This window comes from Aphelocoma coerulescens, chromosome 19 (genome assembly GCF_041296385.1).
Source record: "Aphelocoma coerulescens isolate FSJ_1873_10779 chromosome 19, UR_Acoe_1.0, whole genome shotgun sequence".
NCBI lineage: Eukaryota > Metazoa > Chordata > Aves > Passeriformes > Corvidae > Aphelocoma > Aphelocoma coerulescens.
Genome location: NC_091032.1, coordinates 8932407 through 8956160, shown reverse-complemented (window position 1 = coordinate 8956160; position 23754 = coordinate 8932407). Strand labels below are relative to the sequence as shown.

General features: G+C 43.5%; 1 protein-coding gene across 13 annotated transcripts in view; it reads left to right on the top strand.

Moving 5' to 3' along the window:
* BCAS3 (BCAS3 microtubule associated cell migration factor) overlaps window positions 1-23754 on the top strand; it is a 299613-nt gene that overhangs the window by 227083 nt on the left and 48776 nt on the right. The window contains exon 24 of one of the 13 annotated variants that reach the window (XM_069033177.1): window positions 13306-13382. The exons of the other annotated variants lie outside the window; for them this stretch is intronic. Within the exon in view, the coding sequence (XP_068889278.1) occupies window positions 13306-13337 (32 nt within the window). The 3' untranslated portion in view covers window positions 13338-13382. Of the gene's footprint in view, window positions 1-13305; window positions 13383-23754 lie in introns of those variants that run through there. 13 annotated transcript variants of the gene reach the window in all.

Sequence of the window (23754 nt, the reverse complement as noted above, 5' to 3'; positions counted from 1 at the left end):
AAGAATAACAGATTTATAAGCTCTTGTTGATGGATTCTGTTCAAATGCAGTAGGATGGAAGGTGAAAATATTTTTAGTCTTTAAACGTATTAAAAATAAACTGTGATTATTTTAATTCTCTACATTTGAAGTCATTTGCTTCTTTGCCACCGTACCCGGAGTGTTTTTCTACCCGTTCACAGTTCATTTACGATACAGTTTTGAAGTTTGGAAATAGTTCACACCTATAAAATGCGGTTTTGCATTTGCCAGGGAAAATGAATATTGTTTTGCAATGCATCTTATCCAAAAGTTGACAAGTAACAGCTTTTTTGCTGCTTTACTCTGACAAACAGCTTGAAGGTATCACCTTTGTAGGCGGCTGCCGCAATGAACTGCAGATATTCACTTATAGCTGTTTGTAGTCCGTGTGTTCTTTCATGTGTTCAGGAATATTGCCCAGTTCCAAAGTATGAGCTCTTAAAATAACTGGAAATGGGGGTGGGGTCAAGATTTTGTATAAACAGGGCGAGTTTCGGGGGCTGGATGGATGCATTGGAGGATCCCAAGAGCACGGCATAGCCGAGCAGGGAGCAGAGCAGGAGGTTATCACATCCCAGAGCCGCCATCCCGACGTTCCGACCGGCAGTTGGTGTTTTATTAGGAGAGAACAACTCTATAAAAGGAACAGGAGATTCAATCATAATATAGCGGGGTGACATGAAGGCAGCTGACAGCATGGCTTCAAAACCCATTTAAGATCCAAGAAAAGTTGCCACAAGTAATGTGCTGCAGCTGGGGAGAGCGTTTTGGAAAAAAGCAGAACCTGCCACAGCCCTGCGGATTCGCGTTCCCGAGCGGAGCCGTCGCCTCGCACGGAAAGGCCGGGCTGGGCTGGGCCCTCCTTACCACCCACAGGCAGGGCTGGGAAAGATCTCTCGCCCTGTGTTTGTGTGTGTGTTTTTCCTGCTGAAAGTGGTTTGGGGAGAAGTAGGAAGCAATGACCAGTCTGGTGGTTTGGGTTGGAAAGAGAGGGAATGAAGCGTTGGCTACGAGGTGGTGGAGTGTGTCCTGCTGGGGGGAGTTTGCTGGTGTAAGCAGATGCTTCCAAGAGGAGCCATTTTGAAAAGGGAAAGTGCTCCAATTAGGGAGTTTTTAATGATATGTGAAGAAGTGAAATGCAATTTAAAATAAAATTAAAAAATCTTACTTTTTTCCCCCCTAATTTTTTCTGCTGTCTGGCAGTTCAGTAAGTCACTGTTCTTTGGGTCATCTGTGCTGGATGGAACATTCCCCAGGGAAGTGATGGAGTCACCATCCTCCGAAGTGTCCCAAAAAAATCAGTAGATGTGGCACTTCCCAGTGTGGTTTAGTGGGCATGGGGGTGTTAGTTCAAAGGTTGGACTTGATGATCTTGGAGGTCTTTTCCAACCCCAGTAATTCTGGGATTCCATGATCAGCACTGACTGCCTTTCATCTCTCTTCCTTTGAAGCCTGTGAGCCAAGTCCTGAGAGGTGCAAAGCCCTTCTAAATCTAAGGCAAAGACTGGAACATTTAAAAGTATAAACTTTGCTGTGCCAGAACTGGTTTGGTTTGGGACTGCTTAAACCCAAGTAGTTGGTGAGCAGAAATGATTTGGAAATAGGATCCTCTAGTGTGTCCAACTTAAGAATGTATTTTTAAAGATTGTTAAACTTGCATTTTTAGAAGAAATCTGCGAGAAGCTTTATGCCTGTTCTCATGTGGCTTTACTGGGAAGTGATTGACAGCTGGATGGACTTTGCAAGGAATGGATTTTCCAAGGGCAGCAGTATCAGCAAAAGGGTGGTGACTCTATCTAGAGAGAAGTTGGCCAAATTTCTACTCAACTATGATCATAATCGAAATTAACTGATATTTTGGCTGGAAGTAGTGTGTCATTTATGTAAGAAAAGGTCATCTTCTCCCTGGTAGAAGGTAATGCTAATTTAGGAATAAAAAGGTTTTTTTTTTAGTTGTTATTATGGAGGGTTCTGTCGCACAAAAATACATTACAGGGAAAGGAGCTCAGAGAGGAGAAGCACAATTAAAACAAATATCACTGGGTTTTCTGAGTAATTGCAAGGAATTTCTGCATGTTCTCTTCTACAGGGGCAACACAAATACTGCAAAAAGGAAATTTCAGAATTAACACACAGGTTTGTGATGCTTCTATAGAGGGGGAAGAAGTAGCCAGCAGTGAAAAAAAACCCTCCAACAAGCAAATCTTTCATTTTTAATTCACCTGTATTAGGAGCAGAATCAAAATAGTTACAGTAAGTGTTTGGGATTCCTTTTTTTATTAAAAAATTCCATGCCGATTGTATTTGTTGAAAAAACCAGAGGCATGGGTAGAATTAGGAAATCCAGGCTACCCCATCAGCCTCAGCATTGCATGGAATTGACTTTAAATTGGGCACCTGGTGACACTGACACAGAGAGGTAAAAAAAGAGCTCTGGAGTGGCAAAAGGTTTCCAAAGCTTCCTTGCCCTCTGTGGCATCTTCTGAGCACTGGAAGTTTGGCATGGTTTGACCACAGAGTGCAATTGCAAGGACAACTTGATGAAAATATATGTTCTGTGCTCCTCCTGCCACTTGATTCCTTAGTTTTCCCTCCTTTTGGAATTCCCTGATTTCTCTTGGGTGCTGCATGCCATGCCAAAGATGGATCGAATGGGAATGGCTGATTTAAAAAACCCTTCTGGGGGTGTAAAAAGTTGGGGGTTATTTGCTGTTGTTGTCTCCCCCTCTCATATTTATGCCTGGCAAGGTAACATAAAATTCCATGTGCTGCTTTGGCTCCCAGGGAATGCAGCCCTGCAAGGAGGTTGGGGTTATTAGCAAAGCAAGTATCTGTCATCCAGAAAACAAGGGGCTTAAAGATTATGGACTAATTTCACACTTCCTATGGCATAGCATTACTGGTGCAGAAAATGGATGGAGAATAAGCTGAGCACTCATTTGCCCATAAACCTACAGGGGGGTAATGTCCTAAAAAGCCACTGAAATTGGATATGTGGAAAATGAACTCATTTTTTAAGTGGGTCACAACATCTGTGATTATCTCGTTGGGATTACGAGCGCGATCCTGCTGTGGTAGCACCGACTGCTTCCTGTGGGCTTCTCCTCTCCCTACCCAGCTTGGCAGGGACTCCTGGAGTGTCCAGCACATCCCCAGCCTGCCCTCGTGGGTGGATGGGTGAGAGAAGTATGGCAGGATGGCCTAGAAATGCTGAAAACTCCATCCCTGCCTTAAAAGCATCGATTTAAATTAGGGATACATTTTGACCACTGTTAAAGGAATACCATGCTCTTCTCTGCTTTTGTCTTCTGCTCTCTTGTAGGCAACTTAATATTCACGAGGCTCAAAAATTATTTAGAAAATAGGAAATTTGTTTTAGAAGCCACATGGAGCTTTGAGTCATGGTGTAGTGGACATGGACCTTCCTGTTCTTCCCATCATCACGAGTCCTGCTGAAGGGGATCCAGTGTGTTTGTGTAGGGGGCAGAATATTTTCTCTGTGAGCAGTGTAGGTAGCAGGCCTGGTGTCAAACTTTAAGATAAATTCATATAAACCCTCCACTTCTGTTGAGACACCTTGGTTGTCAGGCAAAGGACATGCTCTTTTTAGGTCATTTGGATCCTTCCTTCACCCCACCTCAGAGCTGTCTCTCATTCCTCCTCTTGTAATCCCTTCGTGAATGTCTTTGGGGCAAACTACAAAGGATTTTAGCCTCTTAGCAGTTCTTCCTACACAGCCTTCTAAAAACAGTGCCTCGCTCTAGACCTCGAGGCACTTCAGGCTGTACATGTGGTGACTTAATCCTTGGAAGATGTGGGAATCCTCAAAACTACGTGCTGGGATTTGGGGTGGAATCTCAATTTCCTTCCTCTCAGATAGAGTACCCTGAGAAAGGGCCGTGATGGTGGCATCTGTTCCAAACGAGCCACCACTGCTCTCCCTGCTCAGCAGAGGGCTGCATCTTGCTCCCTGCTCCCTCTCCTCTGCCAGGAGATGAGGTGGGATAGGGGGGAGATCAGTCTTGACTCCAGAAGCCATGAAATTGGTGATTTTTTCATGCTCTAATGGTAATAGCAGCTTTGTGCAAAGAATCCTCTTTGCAGAGGCAACCTGTGCTCCCAGAATGGTGATCCTGAGAGGATTTAGAAACACAATTGACTGAAACTTGAAAAATGTGAAACACTCAGAGAAGAAGCTGCCTTCTGCTAGACTAGTTCTGTAGAAAAGTAAAAAAAAAAAAAACAGGGTAAAAGCCAAAACTGGCGATCACACTTCTGCTGAAGGCTCTGAGCAGAGGTTGCCTGCCCTCACCAGAGCCTTCAGCTCCTTGTTGGGGCAAATCATGGCAAAAACCTGGTTTTACCAGGTTGTTTTGCTCTATGGCAGCAGTGGGGTCACTGGCTCCCAAAGGTTATTTCCTGCCCCACAGCCACCCAGCCAAGCAGCATTGTTCTTGGGGAGATCCAACCCCAAACAGCACTGGACCCCCGTGCCTTGTTTACCTAACACCCACTTTTGCTTTATTTTTCTTCTGGTGGTGCTTTGTGTCTGTTCAGGCTCTCACAAACTAAATAGGAAATGGTAAAATATAAAGAAGCAGAGGGCAAAGCAGAGCAGAGCAAAGACTGATGCTGCTTTGGGGACAGAGGTGATGCCCACAAGGGTCTCTGAAACCCAGAAACTTCAGTTTTTATATATTTCAGCTTTGCATATAATTAGCTTAGAAGCACTTCATTGTTTTCATGCCTAAAACAGAGCAGGAAGCTGCAGAGAGCTGAGATCTGTGGTGAGATTTGTGAAGGAAGGGCCCGCAGAGCTTTCAGATGCTGTTTATAAATGTCATCCCTGTCCAAACCCACAGTGGGCTCACACAGGAACCCAGGAGCAGAGGGGTCTTGTCCTGAAGCATGACAAAGCAATTATTGATCTCCCTGACAGGGAAAGCAGAGCTAAAAAAGCACGAGGGACAGCGGAGAGAGGGGTGGAACGTGACACGGAGACGGAAGGAGAGGCCAAGGACAGGTTACCAGAGGAGTGGGCCTGGATCCAAATACCCCAGATGCAAAATCCCTCAGTTTTGGTAAACTTGGATTAGCATGTAAGAACAAACAGAAGAACACAGCTGGCCTTCCAGCTCTATCATTGATTAAACAATATCTGCAGGGCTTTGAAGTCTGGAGAAGTTTGGGGAGCTCAGTCTCGCAGTTTATCTGCCAGGGTTGAAGTATTCCATCCTGGTTTTCTGTTTTAGCACCTCTGCAAAGGGCCTTTCTAATGAGCTAAATATATAGAAAGGTGTAGGGAGAAACTTGGGATTCGTGCATAGAAAAGATCTATTTAGAGAAGCCCTGTAGGAGCTGCACTGGAGGCAGTTTTTAGATGCTGTATCCAGGCCTTATCCTGCCCTGCTCCCAGCTCCCTGTGCAGCTTTCCTGTTGGCATTGCTTCCCTCTTCCCACTCAGGATGTTGAGAGAGAGAGAATTTCTTCTGACTAGAAAACTACCTTTCCAAGGCTGTATACAAACACAGGGATTTTTCACTACTGGCAGGAGGGAGATGGACAAAAAACTGGATTTTGAGGCTGTTAATTGGTGTGTGAATACTTAAATTTAAAATTCAGAGATGTGGGGCAAGAAGAGAGAACTAGAGGGCAGAAGGGAGATGCAGGAAAAAGGAATTTTGTTTGTGATTCTTCCACTATTTTTCGTGGTACATGGTTGAATTCATTCTCCCCTTGAAAACTGAGAGTAAGACTTAGTTCCATTCAGTGTTTTTAAATGACCATATGGGAGGCAATGAGTGTGAACTGTTACTATATCTGGAAAAAATTGTGGGTGATGATGAATGCCCGAAGGCCGGGATCTGTCCCAGATGGGATTCAGCACCTGAGAAAAAGAGCTTGAATTGATCTGTCACCTCCACTGACTTTTTAAGAACCTTACAGGAACTGTGGCCCTAATTTGGTCACCAGTTCTGTGCCTCAAACAAGGCAGGCAAAAAAAGTGTCTATTTTCTTGTCTGTTAGCAGTGGGCATTTCTTCTTTAGACGAGTTGGTGTGCAATCCCACTGTCCAAAATGCCAGCTTCCTCCAGTAGCCAAACTCTTTTCTGCTTTTGGAGGAGATTAAAAACTTCTGCCTTAAATTCGGGGCAGTTGTGTCTCAGAGCAGTTCTAGCAGCTTCATAAGTAGGAATATCTTCAATATCTTGAAGGAGATGCTGTTTTGCAGTGGCCACTGAAATCTTTATGGCTCATCTGAACAGGATGTTATAATCCAGCTGGATACCCCTGGTGACTCTGTGCAGATGCTGTATAGAGACATCTTCTTTATCAGTTTAAAAAAAAAAGTTAAAAAGGATTTCTCTTCAGCCAGCACTTTTAGAAGCAGTCTGGAACAATTCCAACACACAAAGAGTTCAGATTTTTTTTTATGGGAGTAATAACCCACCTGCACATAAGTATTTGGGGTCAATTTAGTCTGTATTTGCTTCAGGTAGACTCACAGAGGGAGCTTTGTACCCCAAGTTCATGGAAATCGGCTTATTTTGACTGAGGAGTTGAGCAAAAGCCCTTCATTACTGTAACCACTGGTAGCACTATTCCAGCCCTCCCCTTTCTCCAGGGCAGGCAGCAGGAAACCTTGGGATAACATGCCAATCCCTTATTAGAGAGGGGCTGAGTCCCACAGAATTGGAGCTCATTTGTCATGTCCTGGTGTCTGTTCCCAGACTGATTTTCATGCTTGATTTTATTTCCAAATCTTTCTTCATTTGTGTTCTCCTTGGCATTCTTTACTTACCCTCAGGTATCATTTCCTGAGGTTTGCAGAAGGTTTCCCACCACTTTTCCAGCAGCTCTCTGTCTGTTCATTCAAATCCCTCCTTAAAACTAACATCTTCCAGGAAATTCATCCTCCTCCACTGTCACTATAATCTCTCCTACTTCCTCCTTTATCATTGCTCCTATGTCCTGTTCTCTGTTTTCCTGTCAGACTTTTTGTGAGTGTCTGTTCAGATTATTCCTTACCCTGTATATATTTTAATACATGCTATGAAATATTGTTCATACAATGAAATTAAAAAGAGAATATTTTGCCTTTATAAATATTCACCAGTACACCTCTGGTGATTCATACCATCCTAATTCAAAGGGTGGAAGGAAAGCACCAGTTCCTGCACAGCAGCAGGGTCTTACAGCTGCGTAATAATAAATATTATGAAAAAAGCAGCCCCTGCTGTTTAGGAAATTAAGTGAAGTAGAATCAATTCACATTTGATTCTATCATTTTCAGCTATGGACATGCTTAATGGACAAGCTGAGTCTGTATTTGGGACCAGAAACGTTACACCTGACTGTAGGTGTACTGTTTATCTGTTCCTGTATGCACAGTGTGTCCATGTGCACATGCTCTGCATTAAAATACAAAAGTAATGTCACCAGATTTTTATTTTACCTGGGTGTGCCATGAAGTAAGAACTCTCTCGTGTTAGACTACAGTAAAAGTGGTAATGAAAGCCTGGATTTTAGGCCTGTAGCTAAATCCTTGGTTACACATAAACATGCACACGTAGCTGAGAGCAAAGCAGAGATATGTGGGAGATAAAAGAGAACAAATGGGCAACTTATAATTACATGTATTTTAGTTCATCTGGTATCCAGATGATCATCCTCGCTTCTGATGGGTTTGACAAATCAGTTTATTAGGACTGTAAGTGTAACCCAGGGCTGTGCAGTAGGCAAGGGAACACTGTTTTGGGGTTTTTTTAATTTTTTTTTTTCATATTACATTCAGTCATTTCATTATTGGAGGTAAATACTGCTTGTACTTAGAAACACAACAGCTGGTCTCATGTGAGAAGGCAATCCACAGATTAACTTGCCAAATGTATTACCAGTTCATTTCACTAGACTGAGAACCTAAGGGTATTTTAATAGTTTTGACCTTGATCAGACAAGAAAACAAATGCCCTCGTTCTCAAGTTGAACCTGGGACTTAAGCACTGCTCTGCTCTGCTGCAGCGTGAAGAGTGCCCGGCAGCCCTGGCAGGCTGGGAACAGAGTGGTTTGTGAAATAAATGGGGCAAATTCAGTGCTGAAAGTCGTGGTGGTGATTCTCAGGTTGCTCAGGAGAGGAGATGCTTTGATTGCTGCCTTGCTGGGCTCTGAGCTGTTTGCAGAGCAGCCACGCTCGGGTTGTTCTCTGCAAATTGGCTCTCGAGTGAGGCGGCGTTTTTAGTCAGATGTTTACATGTCTGATTTGGCTTTAATGTAGATTTTTACATTAAAGAAAATCAATTTTATTCAAACTGAAAGGCCAGATGTGTGCAGCCTCTTCACTGGACCCCAGAGTCTCCCTCCTGCTGTTTGCAGACCGTGCTGGCTGCAGGCTCGTGGCTGGATTTCACACACCTCTGGATGTGTCACAGAGAGCAGCCCCAGGGACAGGTGTGTGTCCAGCCCTGGGGAAGGGCCTTTAGTGGGAATTAAATTGCAGCAGATATTCCAGAGAGAGACTGGTTTTTAGTGACTTTTCTCTGTAACTTTTTTTGTTCCATGGGTGTCTTCCTCCAAGGGAGACAGGGGGCTGGAGCCTGCACCCTGCAAAGGCAGGAGGGACCCTTTGCCAGCACTCTCGGGCATTGCTCTCCCTGAGCAGCCTCTCCTGAAGGGTGTCTCTGTTCCCAGGTTCTTCTCACGCTCTAAACTTGCTCAGTATTAAAAATTGGGCAGGATTAAGCTTTTTCAGAGGGTGAACTCACTTGTGGGGCTCATCCAGGTTCAGCCCCTTTAACTGAGGGCTCCAGTGCCTGCGTGGATACACAGACCTATCTGCTTTCCTTCAGGAAGAGTTACGAGCACGAAGGATTTAAGGATGAGTCTTTGGAAAGCTCTTGACATTGGCCTAATTCAGTTCCCTTTGAAGTCGGGGGAGCTTTGCTGTTGATGTTGTTGGAAGCCAGGCGCGGCAGGCGCCGGGCGCTTCCCGAGCACCATCCTCAGCTCCTGGTGCCGAGAAAAAAGGGATTGAACCTCTCTGATGGGAGCTGGGTGCTCTCATTTGAGGGGCCACCTGGTAAAACCACTTCTGCCTTTCCATTTTTGAATCTCTTCTTTCCTCTTTCCTTCTCCCTTGCTTCCTTCTGTGCCACAAGCAGACGTGAGCATGAACAGGTGAGTGACGAAACCTGGGGGGCACCAGCCAGTCCTGATGGTGGCTGAAGCCTCAACACCCATTTTGTGCCAAATTTTTCTGTCTCATTTCCTAATCAGATCTTGGTCAAAGTCTCATGGTCACTTGTTATTAAGTTTCCATAAGAATTCTTTGAAATAATCAAGTTTGGAGATGCACGGCGGCCAAAAACTCTGTAACACTTTTTCCATGAAAACTACATCTTATTTCACAGTCCTGTGATGGCTTTTAAAAATAGCTTCTCCTTACATCTCCAAAATCCCTTCTTCTGCTCCATGATCTTTGAAGTGAGAAAAACCAGACAAATATCAGGATTTTTTTTCCCTTTTTTTTTTTACTCTTTTATAACATTTACCAGATTAGCAAATGGGGATTTATTTTATGCTTCCCTTCTACTGTGCTGTTCCTGGAAGAGATAAGTTAAACTCTGTGTTGTACACAGCTCCCAGAGCCTTGAACTTGAATCTCAGCAACAAAACTCCTTCCATTTGATCTCTAAACCCATTTGTAATTGCCAGATCCATGTGCCTTTTCCATGCAGACTAGGTCCTGCCATCCCTGATCCTACTGGTCCTTCTTTTACCTAAAGTTCAGTGTATCAGTTTGGGTTCAGAAAAAGCTTTTTTAATTTGGTTTTTATTTGGGGTTTTTGAGGGCATTTTTTCAGTAAATAATTAGAATATGCAGAAAACCCTAGATTTTAATTTACTGCCATTTCAAATTAAAATAAAGGCTTTTCAATCATGGAATCATAGAATGTTTTAGCTTGGAAGGGACCTTAAAGATCATCTAATTCCAACACCCCTGCTATGGGCAGAGACAGCTCCCACTGGACCAAGTTATTCAGAGCCATTCTTTCCATTCCATTATTTCCTCGGATTTAGAATAATTCTGTATCTAATTTTACTGAATGTTTAGGCTTCGTTTAATAGTAGGAAGGCAAAAGTAGTTTCCTTACTGCTTTATTCTCCAACTGTGTTTACTTTTTCATAGTAACACAGATCTGTATTTCTTTCAGAATTTCAGGGTGATTTAAGCATCCATTAATATCCACTTCAGCATGTTTTTACTGGTTTTGACATGTAATTTCCTGAACACACTGGCACTTCCCACCCTCATATTCTTTAGGCAAGCCTTGCTCCACCAACACCAATTTTCTTCCTTGTTCACTGAATTTTCCCTTTTGATTCTGGTTGCTGGCGATGAAATAAAGTTGAGTTGCCATTATCAGCTCTGATCAATAAATCTGAAGGAGGAAAAGGAGGAAACCCCAACTCAGGGGAGTCCCAGTCAGCAAACATTTACTGATAAAGAAAACACTCATATATCTGACACGTCAGCAGCTCCCAGTGTTTGCTCACGCCCCGAGGATTTGTCGCTACAAGAAGGAACTCACGGCTGCCAGAGCTGGGTTTCCATGGATCCTCCAAGAGCTGCCTTTAGGCAGAGCTTTGGTTGTGAAGGATGGTGGAAACTGCTGTTTTCAAGGAATCTTCCTCAAAAGATGGGTGGTTTTAGGGGGTGCTTTCAGAAACCCACCCGGAGCTGACGGTGGGAATGGAGGAGCGTGTGCACCTTTACCCGAGTGTGGGGTGAACTCTGCTGTCGTGGTGGATGTTTTTCTGGCCCTGGTACTGCTGTGTCTCCTGGTTTTCTGGCCCTGATGCTGCAGCTGGATTGATATTTATTGTTGCCATTGAAATTTGATGTTAATTTAAAAAAAAAATCTGAGGATGGAATGATACTGGTAAGAGCAGGGAGTAACGTAGGCAAAGGATTAACCTCCCAGCCAGGGAGTCGTGCAGTAATGCTTTGGTGAGTGCTGTGTCCTGGTTGGATTTCAGACAAGCTCTTAGTCTCATCAGCTGGAAAATCTTGAAACAAATACAGCAGATTCAGTGGTGGTGTCTCCACTGAGGAACATTATCCACACGAGGAGTCCTAGGGGGATGCATGAAGTTGCTCGAGTGCTTTGGTTTAGGATTTAAACTATCTTGCACTGCAAGTATCTGGAAAGAAATGAAAACTTTGTTTATTTTGCAGTGTGTTGCTTCTTTTAATTATTCAGCAGACCTCTGGCAACCACCTGAGTTACCTTCTCTTTGCCTTGCTGCTGTAGCAGCTGTGATCATCAGTTGGAGTTACACCTATGCAGATCAGTTTCTTTTTCCCCAGGAATTCCTTATGGCCGTGGTGTCACACGAGTGTGGCTCCTCTTTCCTGTTAATGCCTTAAAGTCATAGTAAATCTGTAGGTTGGTGTCTGTGTGAAGGGTTCTTTGCAAACAGAGCTTAAACCCATCCCAGTGTCTCTTGGGAGTGAAGGAAGTTTAATGCTGTTATTTTAGAGGGAAGCCTGAATGTGTCATAGGCAACCTTATGAATAATGTTGCACCCTAAGTAGGGATTCCAGCTATAAATCTTTTTATATAGCATAGAGAAACACTTAGACCAGGCAGAGGGATGATGTTCCATGCTAGGAGTACAAGGTTTGCAAACAGCTCTCTGAAAAGAAGAATAGCACAGCTATGAATCTTGGCAGAGTTGCTCTGAAGGGTTTGCCTACCTCAGTTTCCCTGATTTTAATTAGATTTTGCAATTTCCAGTAGATCAGAGTGTCACTGTACAAATTGGGTGAAAGTTGAGATCTTCCCTCAGAAGATTGAGGACCTCCATGCACTGATAGCCCTAATGTTTGCTCATTATTTTTGCAGGCAAATGGAGATTTAGCTTTGTTTATCTGTGGGATTAGTTGTTGGGATTGGCTTTGAAGCCCTGAGGATTATATTATGATGTTTGTGCACAACACTTCAGGAAATCTCTGCATTCCTGGGAGTATTACAAACAGTGCTCACTGACACGGGGAGAACAGTTCAGTGGGAGCTGTGAAAGTGGCAGCTGGAGCACCCTGAGGTCTCTGTGCCTCCACGGGGCACTGCAGGAGGGTAAAAGGAGTTGTTCTCCCTTCCTGGGGGAGCGGGATCAGCCCCTGATCCCCCACTTCCATCCCTGCCAGCCCAGCCCAGGGGTGAGGATGCCAGGCACGGGCAAGGGAACCTTGTGGCACAGTGGTCACAGGTGGTGGCTGCTCGCAGTCACAGCAAACTGGGCTGGCTTAAACCAGTGATTTAGAGCTGAAATCTCTGTGTCCTGGCCCCTGAGCATTCGAGTTTGTGCTTGGGCACACCTCATTAGTTTGATGGGCAGAGTTGGGTTTGATTCCCAGTGTTTGCCGATTTCTGCCCTTTCTGTCCCGTTTGCTTTCTCCAAGGGATCCCTCTGATAATTCTCCATCTCATTAGAGCTCAGGTTAGTTGGAAAAGGGCTCATTTCAGTTTTTAAAGCCTGTTTCACGCTGTGGGACCGTGTGTCTGGGAGCTGCCCTGCCTGGCTGGATGTGATGCTCAGGGAATCCTGGGCGTGTCAGGGATTGCAGGGAGTGGCTGCACAGGCAGAGGCTCTCCTGCCCTCACTTCAGCTGAGTTTTTACCACTGGGAGCAAATCTACTCCCCACAAATTCAAATAATGATCACGTCCTGTCTGAATTTCTATTTCTGATCATACCATTTCTGTTTCTGATGTTTCTGTTTCTGATTATGTAATTTCTCTTTTAATTTCATTTTCTCTCTAATTTCTCTGATGTACTCCGAGAATGGACTCTTTGCTGGAGAGCTCAGTGTCTTCCTGAGCACCATTTGGTGAATCACTGAATGAAGTTCCCAAAGTTGAGGAGCCATGGAAACCAGAGCTCTTTGGGCTGTATTCCCTCAGATCAGAACCTGAAATGATTATGAGGATATTGAAAGCTGCACACTTGAACCACCTGTTCTAGAAGTTGATGCAGCAATAAAAAAATGTAAAGCAGAAATAAGGATATCTGTGTGGTAATAATACACAAAAGCCTGTCTTGCATTTTAACATTTTAACATTTTAACGTGGGTGACTTTTTTAAGTTCAGCAATTTATTAACCAGTAACATCCTAGAGGGTTGGGATTTTTTTTACTATTATTATCATCTTCATTTTTGCATTTGAGTGTTTATTCCTTTTTCTGGTTACAGCATCTCATTTTTTTTCTTTCCTTTCCTCTAGGAATAATGAAAACCAAAAATACCCCGCAGTAATGAGAACCAATAGTGTACAAAGATTAACGTCACAAACCCATCACTGACCTCAATAACATTTCACAACATTTAGTTTTCATTACAGTGCAATGTTACTGCAGGCTTTTTTACATGAACTTCTAAAGAAAAATATATGATAGGGCTTTCCAAAAATACACACATGTTGGGAAATAAGACTTTTAAATCAAGAGTTTTACACATCCACTGATCACATTGGACGAATCAGATGTATGGTATTAATTACTCTGAATCACAGCAGAGCAGACTTAAACACTTAGAAAACAAAGATTTTCTGCTTTGCTGGTACAGACACGTGTCATGCCTTCTTCAAAAGGTGCATTCTGACTTTTAGTGCTATTTGCTCCCTTTGGATGATGAAAGAACATTCAATTTTTAAATTGTATTTGTAAAAAGTATTGCTTGGCATGGAGTGTAGGAAAGAACATTTAGAACAGGTTGATCTGTAACACCACGAGCAGTCTGTTTTCTATCAGTGATTCCTAGCCAGCTTATTAAACAGATTTATACAATGAAAGAATCTAATAACAAAAACATTCACCTCCTTTATTACTTGGCATTATTTATGGCTCTTACTTTTTTTTAGCTACCTTTTTATATATCAGAATCTGCCAACATTGTATTTATAAAGTTTATGTACTAGCAGCATTTGTTGGGCAGGGATTTGGGTTATTTTATGTTTCTTTCCTCCTACACTTATTACTAAATCTATATACAAGTGATTGTAAAGATTAAAAAAAGACACCAAAGAAAATGTTCTGGAGAAGATGGAATGCCTGAAAAATTAATTAATTCTAGAGAAATGGAGTTTTTAATGTGCTTACATTTTAGATATAAATTCACTCAATAATAATAAAAAATAATGGTGCTTAAGACAAGAGGCTATTCCAAGGCTTAACTGTGTTCCCCAGAATCCTCAGTGTTGAATCATAGATGGGGAAGTGTTTACACACTGCGAAATCAAAAGTTCATCCTACGACTGTCCATTCAAAGCTCTAAATATCCATAATTGCTGTCCAAAGAACAACTTCGTCTTCTTTGGAAGAGCTCCTTCCTTCCTTCCTTCCTTCCTTCCCTCCCTCCTTCCTCTCTGCTGTCTGTCCCTCTGTCTCAAGGCGATGGAGCCACAGTGGCACATTTGTCACCGTGGGTGGGAGCTCGTGGTAGCCCCTGAGCGTTCCCCCGCCCGGCCCCCGGTGCCAGCACTTGGCTCGGGCATCCCAGCTGGGTTGGGCTGGCACAGACATAGCCATGGAATAAAACAGTCTCCCTTCCCTATGGATTGTTCCCTCCTGGCCTGCCAGTTCAGCCAGTGCACTTAGAGCCTCTCCATGGGTCTGCTCAGAACAACCCAGCGTGGACACATCTGTTTTTCTAGAAAGCTCCTCCATGTGCACAGGGAAATCCTTTCACTGGAGTTAGAAACACCTTGAGATGTCCCTGCTGTATTTAGGGGGAGAAACAAGGGATCATATGGGGAAATAAGGGAAATGAGGACTGTGGAAGTCCCGTGGCAGCAAAGTCAGGATGAACTGCCGGGTTTTTCCAGGCAGAGAGGAACAGGGAATCCCTTGGAGACCTGTGCAGCAGGCACAGGGACCTGCAGGTTTCCCCAGGCAGACAATAGCAGTGAACTGTTCAAATAAATGAAAAGTGAGAAGTAGAAACAGGGGAGGTTTTGTATTGAACTCCCTTGGCTGAAAATCAGCTATTGGGAACTCCGGGGGCCGGTGTGTCCCCACGAGGGGTCAGCGAGTCCTTTGTGTCCCCTCCCACCTGAAGCTGTGTTGGTTTATAAATGATCTGTCTGATACTGGCTCTCGGTTTGCCTTTTGTCTCACCCTCCCAGGAACGTTCCCCCTGAATGCCCAGGCTTCAGCTATTTCAGAAGAAAACCTCTATTTTTTTTTTTCCACTGAGGTTAACCAAGCCTCCTTCTGTTTTGCTGTGCTCAGCAGTTAAGGCCAAAGTTTACAAGAAAGGTAATTACAGTCTTACTTTTAATTGTAATTAACTAGGAGTAAAGAATCAAAATAATCCAGCTACTCTTTTGCTGAACCAGAGCATTATATATAATGTGACAAGGAGAATGCTTTGCCCTTCAGCCATTAATTTTAGCAGCTCTGTTATTCCTAAATTACATAAACCTCTGGTGTCAGAGGGGAGAGAAAATGAATCAGCTCCGAGATTTCATTGGAATACTTCGCCCGTGGTTGTGTCAGAATGTGCAAGGCTTTTGAAGCACTTGAGGTTGTGATAAATTAGAAACACATAATGAAGAAAATCGGGAACTCCAAGTAAAGAGGTCACGAGTGAAAAATGTTGGTAGTGAATTACAGGCATTTCTGGTCTCATGAAGACCAAAACTTGGGCTTTTGAAGGGAGTCTTTCCCTTTTATTTCCAAAGGTGTTGGAGCAGTGTGAGTGTGGCAGGGAGTTTAGGGGTTTAGGGACTGCAGTGCCCCAAGGAGATGTCGGTGGTGGGAGAGACACATTTGTAGGAATAAGTGGATTCATAGTCAACACAGGATGAAGATGGGAAACATTTTAGCTCACAGATTCCTAACTGTATTCATTGATCATGACCCAGAACACAATTCTGAACGTTTGACAAATGCTGCTCTTTCCCAGCTCTTTATTTAACAGGGATTGAACTCCTGGTTTCTTACCTGGCATCTCCTTTACCGCGGTCACTTTTCCTGGGTAGGTGGCGGCCAGCCAGGCCCAGGGAACTGAGGGAGCACGAGGCTCAATGGCGCCACTGGTGACAAAGAAAGGAGTTGAACCAAGCCTTGAAAAGGCAGTGAAATGTCAGATATCCACATTTAAAGCCCGGACCACGGCAGATTTTCCTTGTGCTGCAGCACTTCCACAGCCAAAAACCCAAGTGCCATGGACTTTGGCAACGTTATTGGGGGGATCTTCCTTTAAAGATGAGCTATTCTTGAACAATTTCTCCACTGTATGTGACACAAACAGGCTTTTCTTTGACACCAGACATGCATGTCTTCTTGCTCCAGCTATTTTTTTCTTGGACAAACATATGTATTGTAGCCAACGCAAGGAAAATCCCGCTCACTATTTATGTTTGAGTTCCCTGTGTCCCGTTAACAATATCCCAGTGTACTCCTGGCACCAGAGCATCTTGATCCAGATCCAGCACTGTTTTCCTGGATTCCCCTTTGGTCGCTTAAGTGCCACAAACTAATCGGTCTTATTTAGTGACCTTCCATCCCAGAGGCTCTATTTTTTGGGCACTGGAATAGTTTCCTGTCCTTTATTTTTTTACATTTTTTACTGGTTTTTTGCTCAGTAGGGAGCTCCTCTTACTGTGAATCTGAACTAAGAATAATTATCAGGACTAGGAACTCCACTCGTTACATTCACAGATTTTATCTTCTATCCTGTGACTCTTCCACACATCCAGGAGGTCTCATTTTGGTGGGGCTCCTGACCACCAGGCAAAGATTTATTATATGTGCACTATTTGAATATACTGAAAACTTTATGTGGCTCTCAAAAGGCAGAAAGCTTTCCACAGGGAAAAAGAATCATGGCGTTGGCACCCTTCCTTCAAGGCTGCTCTCCTTTGTATCAATATAGAGATGGAGATTAGATTTTATTTTTATTTCACTTCTTTTCCTGTTTTTCCCTTTATTTTCCTTTTTTCCCTTCTTTTTTTTTTCCCCATGTTCTCTTCTTTTCCTTTTTTTCCTGATTTTCCTTTTTTCTTTTGCTTCTTTTCCTATTTACCCCTTAATTTCCTTTTTCTTCCCCTTTTTTGCCTTTTCTTTTTTAGTATAGAAGGTATCCAGGCACGCTCTCCTTCCATAGAAATAAATACAGCCTTTGCATCAATTAAAAATAAGATGCAATGTTTTGGGCTCTCATTGCATACATTTATTGTAGAATACATTAATGCAGATTTATTTTGGGCTGGAATCTGACTGTTTTTCTTAGCTGAGCTTTGGAGAACTGCATTTCAAAGCCACCCTCAGCTCCATAAGTTTTCTGTCCCGTCGATGTCAGCCATTGATTTATCCAAGGAGTCGCGTTGTTTACAGCAGAGACATTAAATCATAAAACAACTTCCATTGTATCCTGTGCTCAGATAGGCAAAAGCACTTCCCAACTGTGAAACCAGCTGCTCTAATCTTTAATGACTTCGGTTCAGTGGCCAAATCTACTTCTTTGTGCTCTCCTAATGCACCATTAGATTAGTTACTGTCGCTGGAATTGCTGTCGTTCAGGCCCTGGTTAGGGAGGATCATGGCATTTTTCATAAATCATTTTTTTTCCCCTTCTTCTTTTACTGTTTAAAGGATAATAGTGCTGTAGCTTCGCAATTGTTTTATGAGGCAGTAATCTTGTTGCTGTGAGGATAAAGCGTGAGGCCAAAGGCAGTGCTTATCTCTGGAGAAGCCAGTTATTGCCCAGGAAATCTCTACAAAACATCAATTATCGCAGGTTCCACCCCTCTGAAACAGCAGCAATGAGATTTTGTGTCCAGAATAGTCCAGAATGAAACCCAAATGCAGTATTTGGCGGATTCTTTTGCAATTAGTTCCCAGGGTTCTGAAGTAAGTTTGTTTGACTAGCAAAGGCCGAAATCCCAGGATGTTACTCAGGGCTGCACGTGCAGCTCTGCTCACAGAGCATCCTCAGACTCCAGCATCACCAAAGCCAACCAGAAGAACCCATCCTCCTGGAACCAAGCTGAGAATCCTGGTTTCTTATCTCCTTGGTTGTGTCTTTAACTCAGGCTGCAGGAGGAGGATTTCCTGCTGATGCAGCGCTGTGCTTGGAGCAGCAGGAATTGAGAGCTCATTGCCTTTACCTAAACATTAATAACATTTTTAGGCCTTTCTGCATTTAAAAGCAAGCAAAGGGAGGCAGCTGACAGTGATAATCACGGTGCTGAGCCTGATTTTTGGGAAGGGAGAGTGATCCAGGCATGCTGCATCCTCAGGAATCCCGCACCACCTCCCGGGGAAACTGTTAAACACCCCGCGCTGATGCACTCTGTCTTTAAGAGGTTTATTCAATTAACCGTTTAAACTTTCATTCTATTTTACCATTTGGTGAAGAGGATTCTTATGCATTTAATAGTTTTATGCATTTACCCATTAGCCCTTTTAAGTGGGCTCGCTGGGCCGAGCAGTGCCATTTCCCAGCGGTGCGGCAGCGGGCAGGGCAGACAGTGATCCATGGCACGTGTCACGGCCGTTTGCATCTCCCTGACCTCCCCAATCCATCTCCCTGAAGGTTGCTGTCCATTAATCCCACAGCAGCTGCTGGTGCAGCCACTCCGAGGTACCGGGGCAGGTAGCCAAGGCTTCAGGTAGCTGCCTGCCCAGGAGCCCAGATTGGCAGGATGTTTTCATCAAAACAGAAACTTAGAAGAAAATTACATATGTTCGTTAACCTAAGGACTGCTAATCACTTTAAATACTTTAAATTAATCCAGCTTCATTTGTTAAAACTAGCATCATCTGCTTAGGGACTAAGGGAACACTGGGAACACTTCAAAACAGGCACCGCAGCAAATCTTCCGCTGCTGCCTCATGCAGGATTGTCTAAAACTCACTTTGCAGCAATATTGGTGTTCTCTGTTAGTCCTTATTCATGTTCCTTATTCACAGTCCTTTTTAAATTCCTGCCACGCAGCACTGTGGCACTTTCCTTCCCTTACTTTGCAGATATTTCTGGCCCTGCTCTGTCTGTGCAGCAGGTCAAGGATTTATTTATCTGCATCCCGGCTGCTTTGGAGGGAGCCGAGGGCAGGACTAGCCCACACTCCACAGGTAAATTCAGGTACTCAGTGTGCAGGTTCTTCCCATTATCAGGACCTTCTGTAAGCCAATATTTTAGGTCTGTTTGGCTTCTGATACAGGCTGAGAATGAAATGTTCTCTCAGGGGCTGGTGCCACCCTGTATTTGCCATTTGTCCCTTGTATTCAGGCTGAAGTTGAAGAAGAGAAACAGAATTATTAAAATTTTATGTTTTTATACTATAAATGGGCAGCAAGTAGTTACTTTTATCTCAGTTTTATAGGTGCTATTTGTTTATAAGTTCTCTGGTAAGGTCGAAATCAACAGAGATATCAGAGCATTCAGCTGCCTTTAAAAATAATGAAAAATCCAGCAAAACTCGAGAGGATGATTTCTACATAATCTCACTGCTTCTGGCACCTTCTCCTAGTAATTATCTGTATCATTATAATACCTGTGTTAAATTGAGCAGAGTTAATTGACGTAATTTATGGGAATGTGAGTATTTGTCTTAAACACCGTTGATTTCCTTTGTATGAAGCAGCAGCTGACAGGGAAAGGAGGTGTCACATCCATGGGTTTGTATCAGCAGGCTTGAAAGGATCTCTGGGGTAGTTCAGCTTCAGAAATAAATCCAGCTGAACCATCCCTGCCAGCTCAAGTTGTTTCCTACCAAGGTAGAAAGGCTCAGGCCTTCCTTCCAGATCTGATGCTATGCACAGAGTTGGATTTGGGATTTAGTCCATGAGCAAGGTGTGGTTCTGTGGGGCTTAGTGGGGAATTTTGTGGAAATACCGATTATCTACAGGCCTTGGAGCAACCTGCTCTAGTGGAAGGTGTCCCTGCCCATGGACCAGCTGCTGTCTAAGGTCCTTCCAACCCAAACCATTCCATGTTCTGTGATTCCATCCCTCGTGTCTCACCCCAGAGCAGCTCCCCAGAGCCCTCTCCTCTCCCTCTCCAGCAGTGCTGTCTCAGGGCAGCTCCGTGCAGGCTCCTCGGCGGCAGATGTGTTCTCTCCAGCCAAACACGACCACCTGCAAGTTTGTGCTGGTGTTAGCATTTTCATCTCCCATTATTCAAATCCAGCTGGCTTTCCCTTTGAAGTCCGTTCCCTCATGTTAAATGTTAACTCTAATTTCTCTTGGCCCAGGGAACAGATAGTGCATTCTTTCCTGTCTGTGTGATAATGGCCACAAGTGTGCTGGCTGCCTTCGGCCCTTCCCGCCGCTCCGGATCCTTGCTCTCCTCCAGAAGGAATTTCGAGGCCCAGCTCTGCTGCAGGGAGTGGGTTTGTCCTGCAAAAAACTCTCAGCCTAGCCTTGAGAACTGTCCTTACACATCCCCCATCTCGTATGGCCAAACCTCTCTTCCAAGACTGGCACGGGCTCAGTGTAGAGAAAAATTACCAAAATATCACATTTAGGGGTAAATTTTGAGCAAGCCCAGGGTGTTTGGGGTTTTTCTCAGATTCATGCAGGCTAATGTTTGGCTTTTTCCAGCTGCACTAGCATTTTTCTAAACATATTTCAGTGCTTATCCTTGTATTAAGCACAATAGCAATTGTGGGGGGAGACTTGTGACCATTTGAACTTGAAATCCCCAGAGAGCTTTTTATTCTAATAAAACAGCAAAATATTGGATACATGACACCCCTTACATCAAACTCTATCATATTAGGGAAACCTTAGAACTCTGGTCTGTAGTCTGGCCTGATACATTACAATTCATCAGGGATCAGTATGAGAAATAATTACATCTATTTATTTATTCCACTGTCAGAATGTTGACACTAGTTTTTCATATTGTCTCTGTCACGAAGAATCCTAATTAAATAACATGTCAAACGCATTGATCATACATTTATAAATTTGTTTGATATATCATGGAGGCCTTTTGTTATTAGGAGATATCACAAGATTAAAATTAAAGTTTGCCAAGCCATCTAGCTCATTCTACACAGGACTTTTTCCTCCTAATTAACCGCAGAATTTTGATGGCTTGTCATTCTGATACTGCACAAAGTAATCTCTTCCTTTTTGTTTCAAGTTCAGGATACCATTTCCCTTTAACCAAAATCTGGCCAGATTTGTACAATTATATTAAGCTATGAAATGACAGGCTCCTCTTGTGGTTTTTTTTCCATTTTTCTGTCCTAATTCCTCTACTTAAGAGGCGCTGTCGCATCACAAAGAAGATCAGGAAGAGCTTGCCCTCAGTTCTTGTGCTTTCTGCACAAAACAGAGCAGGAGCCTTGACCACCCTCATTCTTTCCTCTCTTTTTGTTGCTGGGTTTGGACCCGACCCCAGTCAGGGTCCAGTTAGGTGGCCATGAATCCATGAACATCCTTCCAGCTCCTCCACACTCACCCCTTTAGGAAAAACAGATTTTTGGGAAAGTGACAGGGACCAGAAAAATCAGTACTTAAATAGTACAGTTTCTTCCCAAACAAATATAGTTTGCAAAGAATCATATTCTCTGTACATCCTACTTGAATGGATAAAAAGATGTCAATAAATAGGCATTTGTTTTCCCTTTTTGCTGTGTTTTCTCCTGTTTTCCATAAGAACATAAGCTAGGAGGGTTTTACACAGATTTGGTGGCAGAACACATGCATTAAGATTAAGTTTCTTTTTAAAATTTGCATTCTTTGCTTTGTGTGTTTCCTAAATGGGGCAAGAGGGTTTCTTAGTGTGTCTTAGTATTAAAATCTAAAGTAACAGACCTTCATTCTAATGAGCTTTGTAAATCTGACCTAAAAAGTGTCGCCTGGAGTCTTTGAAATGAGTTTCCTACAACTTCCTCTGATCTGATTGTGTGTTTTAGGGGAGGTTAAATGGGTTAAGATTCTTAGCTGTCCTAAAGCCATTGGAGTGATTCCTTATTAATCTTTTTCACCCCCTAAGACATCATCTACAGATCTAGGCGGATTTAGTACATAAGATAACATAGTCAGCCCTGCCATAACTATCCACACAGCTTCTGAAAGGACAAAAGGGTGACAAAAATATGTAGAAGCCCTTCCAAAGGTTCATGTTAACAATACTTCCCAGTCTTTCCCTTGCCTTTCTTCAGCCCTGGCTGGTCGCAGAAGGGAAGTTTTATCGTCACAGGATAATATCTCTGTAACTTGTGATCTAAATTACAAAGAAGTTTGTTGTGCTCCATGTCCTATGGCAAAACTTGTGAGCATAAGATGGGGTCTTCAATTAGCCCTGTCCCTGCTGATAACCAAGGGTTCCTTGTTCCTGCAGGAAGGGGGCTCAGCGCCCGTGCCAGCGGCTCCTCCTCCCTGCCGGCTCCCAAATGGATTTTCCTCCAAGTCTCCTCTTTCCTGTTCCCTGTCCAGGCTCTTAGAAGGGCTCTGCTGATGGAGAACTTTTCCAGAGCTTTAATCTGGGGAGAAAAACGGCCTTTTCACCAAGAAATTGGTGAAAAATTGGTGCCGTTCCTGGAAGCGTTTGAGGCCAGGTCAGACGGAGCTTGGAGCAGCCTGGTCTAGTGCAAGGTGTCCCTGCCCGTGGCAGGGGGTTGGATTAGATCACCTTTAAATGTTCCTTCGAGTCCAAACTATTCTGTGATTCTAAACAGCAGAAAAAAAAAGTAAAAACACAGAGATAGTTTCATTTATCTGAGTGATGGATGCTTCTGTCTGAGGCATCCTTCGACATCACAGGGCAGTTCAGGGCCTTTGCCTTTGGTGGGAAGGTCATACAGTAGCACTGTAATACTTTTACCATAAATATGCTTATTTTTGAAAGAAAAAAATCCAGTTATCCTTTGACATGGACCATATATTTTACATGATTGTCTTTTACCCCATTCACATGTTATATCTGCATGGCAGCAACAGCATTTTAAGGTCCACACTCTTCTGCTTGAGCTTATTTGTTCCTAATCATTTGCTGTGCTAGAAAATGTGAGTGAGGTCCATGGCCAGAAGATTTTTATAGTCTGTCCAGGGCATAACAGCATTTGGGATCCTGAGGTGTTGTACAAACAGTGGTAATACAATTTGAGGGATCAGCTGCCATTTAATCAACGTCAGGAGGTTGTCAATTCCTTCCATGATTTATGGTTGGGAAAATACAGAATGATTTGTAAAATAACAAGGAGCATCCCGGCCCCCCCCCCCCCCCCCCCCCGAATGGGGTATTTTGAAAACACAGCAAACTGAAACACAAAACTATTCTGGAAGAATTTTCTCAGGATTTTGAAGTGCTTGCCTTAGCATTGAACTCCCTGTTGACATAAGTGTTCCTTAGTCCTTTGCAGGTGCTGCTGTAGTGTCACAGAGCTCTCAGGAGCCCATTACAGTCTTTTGGCCTGGAAAAAAATAAAAGAAAAAAACACTTTAAAATCATGAGTGGCTTCTTCAAAGCTGGAGCGCCCCGATAAGGAGCCCAAGTGTGTGGTTTTCCATGTGTTTTAACGCTTTCTGGATGTCAGACACACCCCGTGGGGCCAGTGGTCCCCACAGGCTCCGTGCCACGGGGTCATCACTCTGCCCCCACATCCAGAGTGTCCTTAAGTGTCTGCTTAGCTTCTTCCAGGCTGAGGAAAGCATTTAAGCACAGGTCTTAAATCGAATGTTGTGTACCTAAAGCAGGGAGGTGGGACGCTACA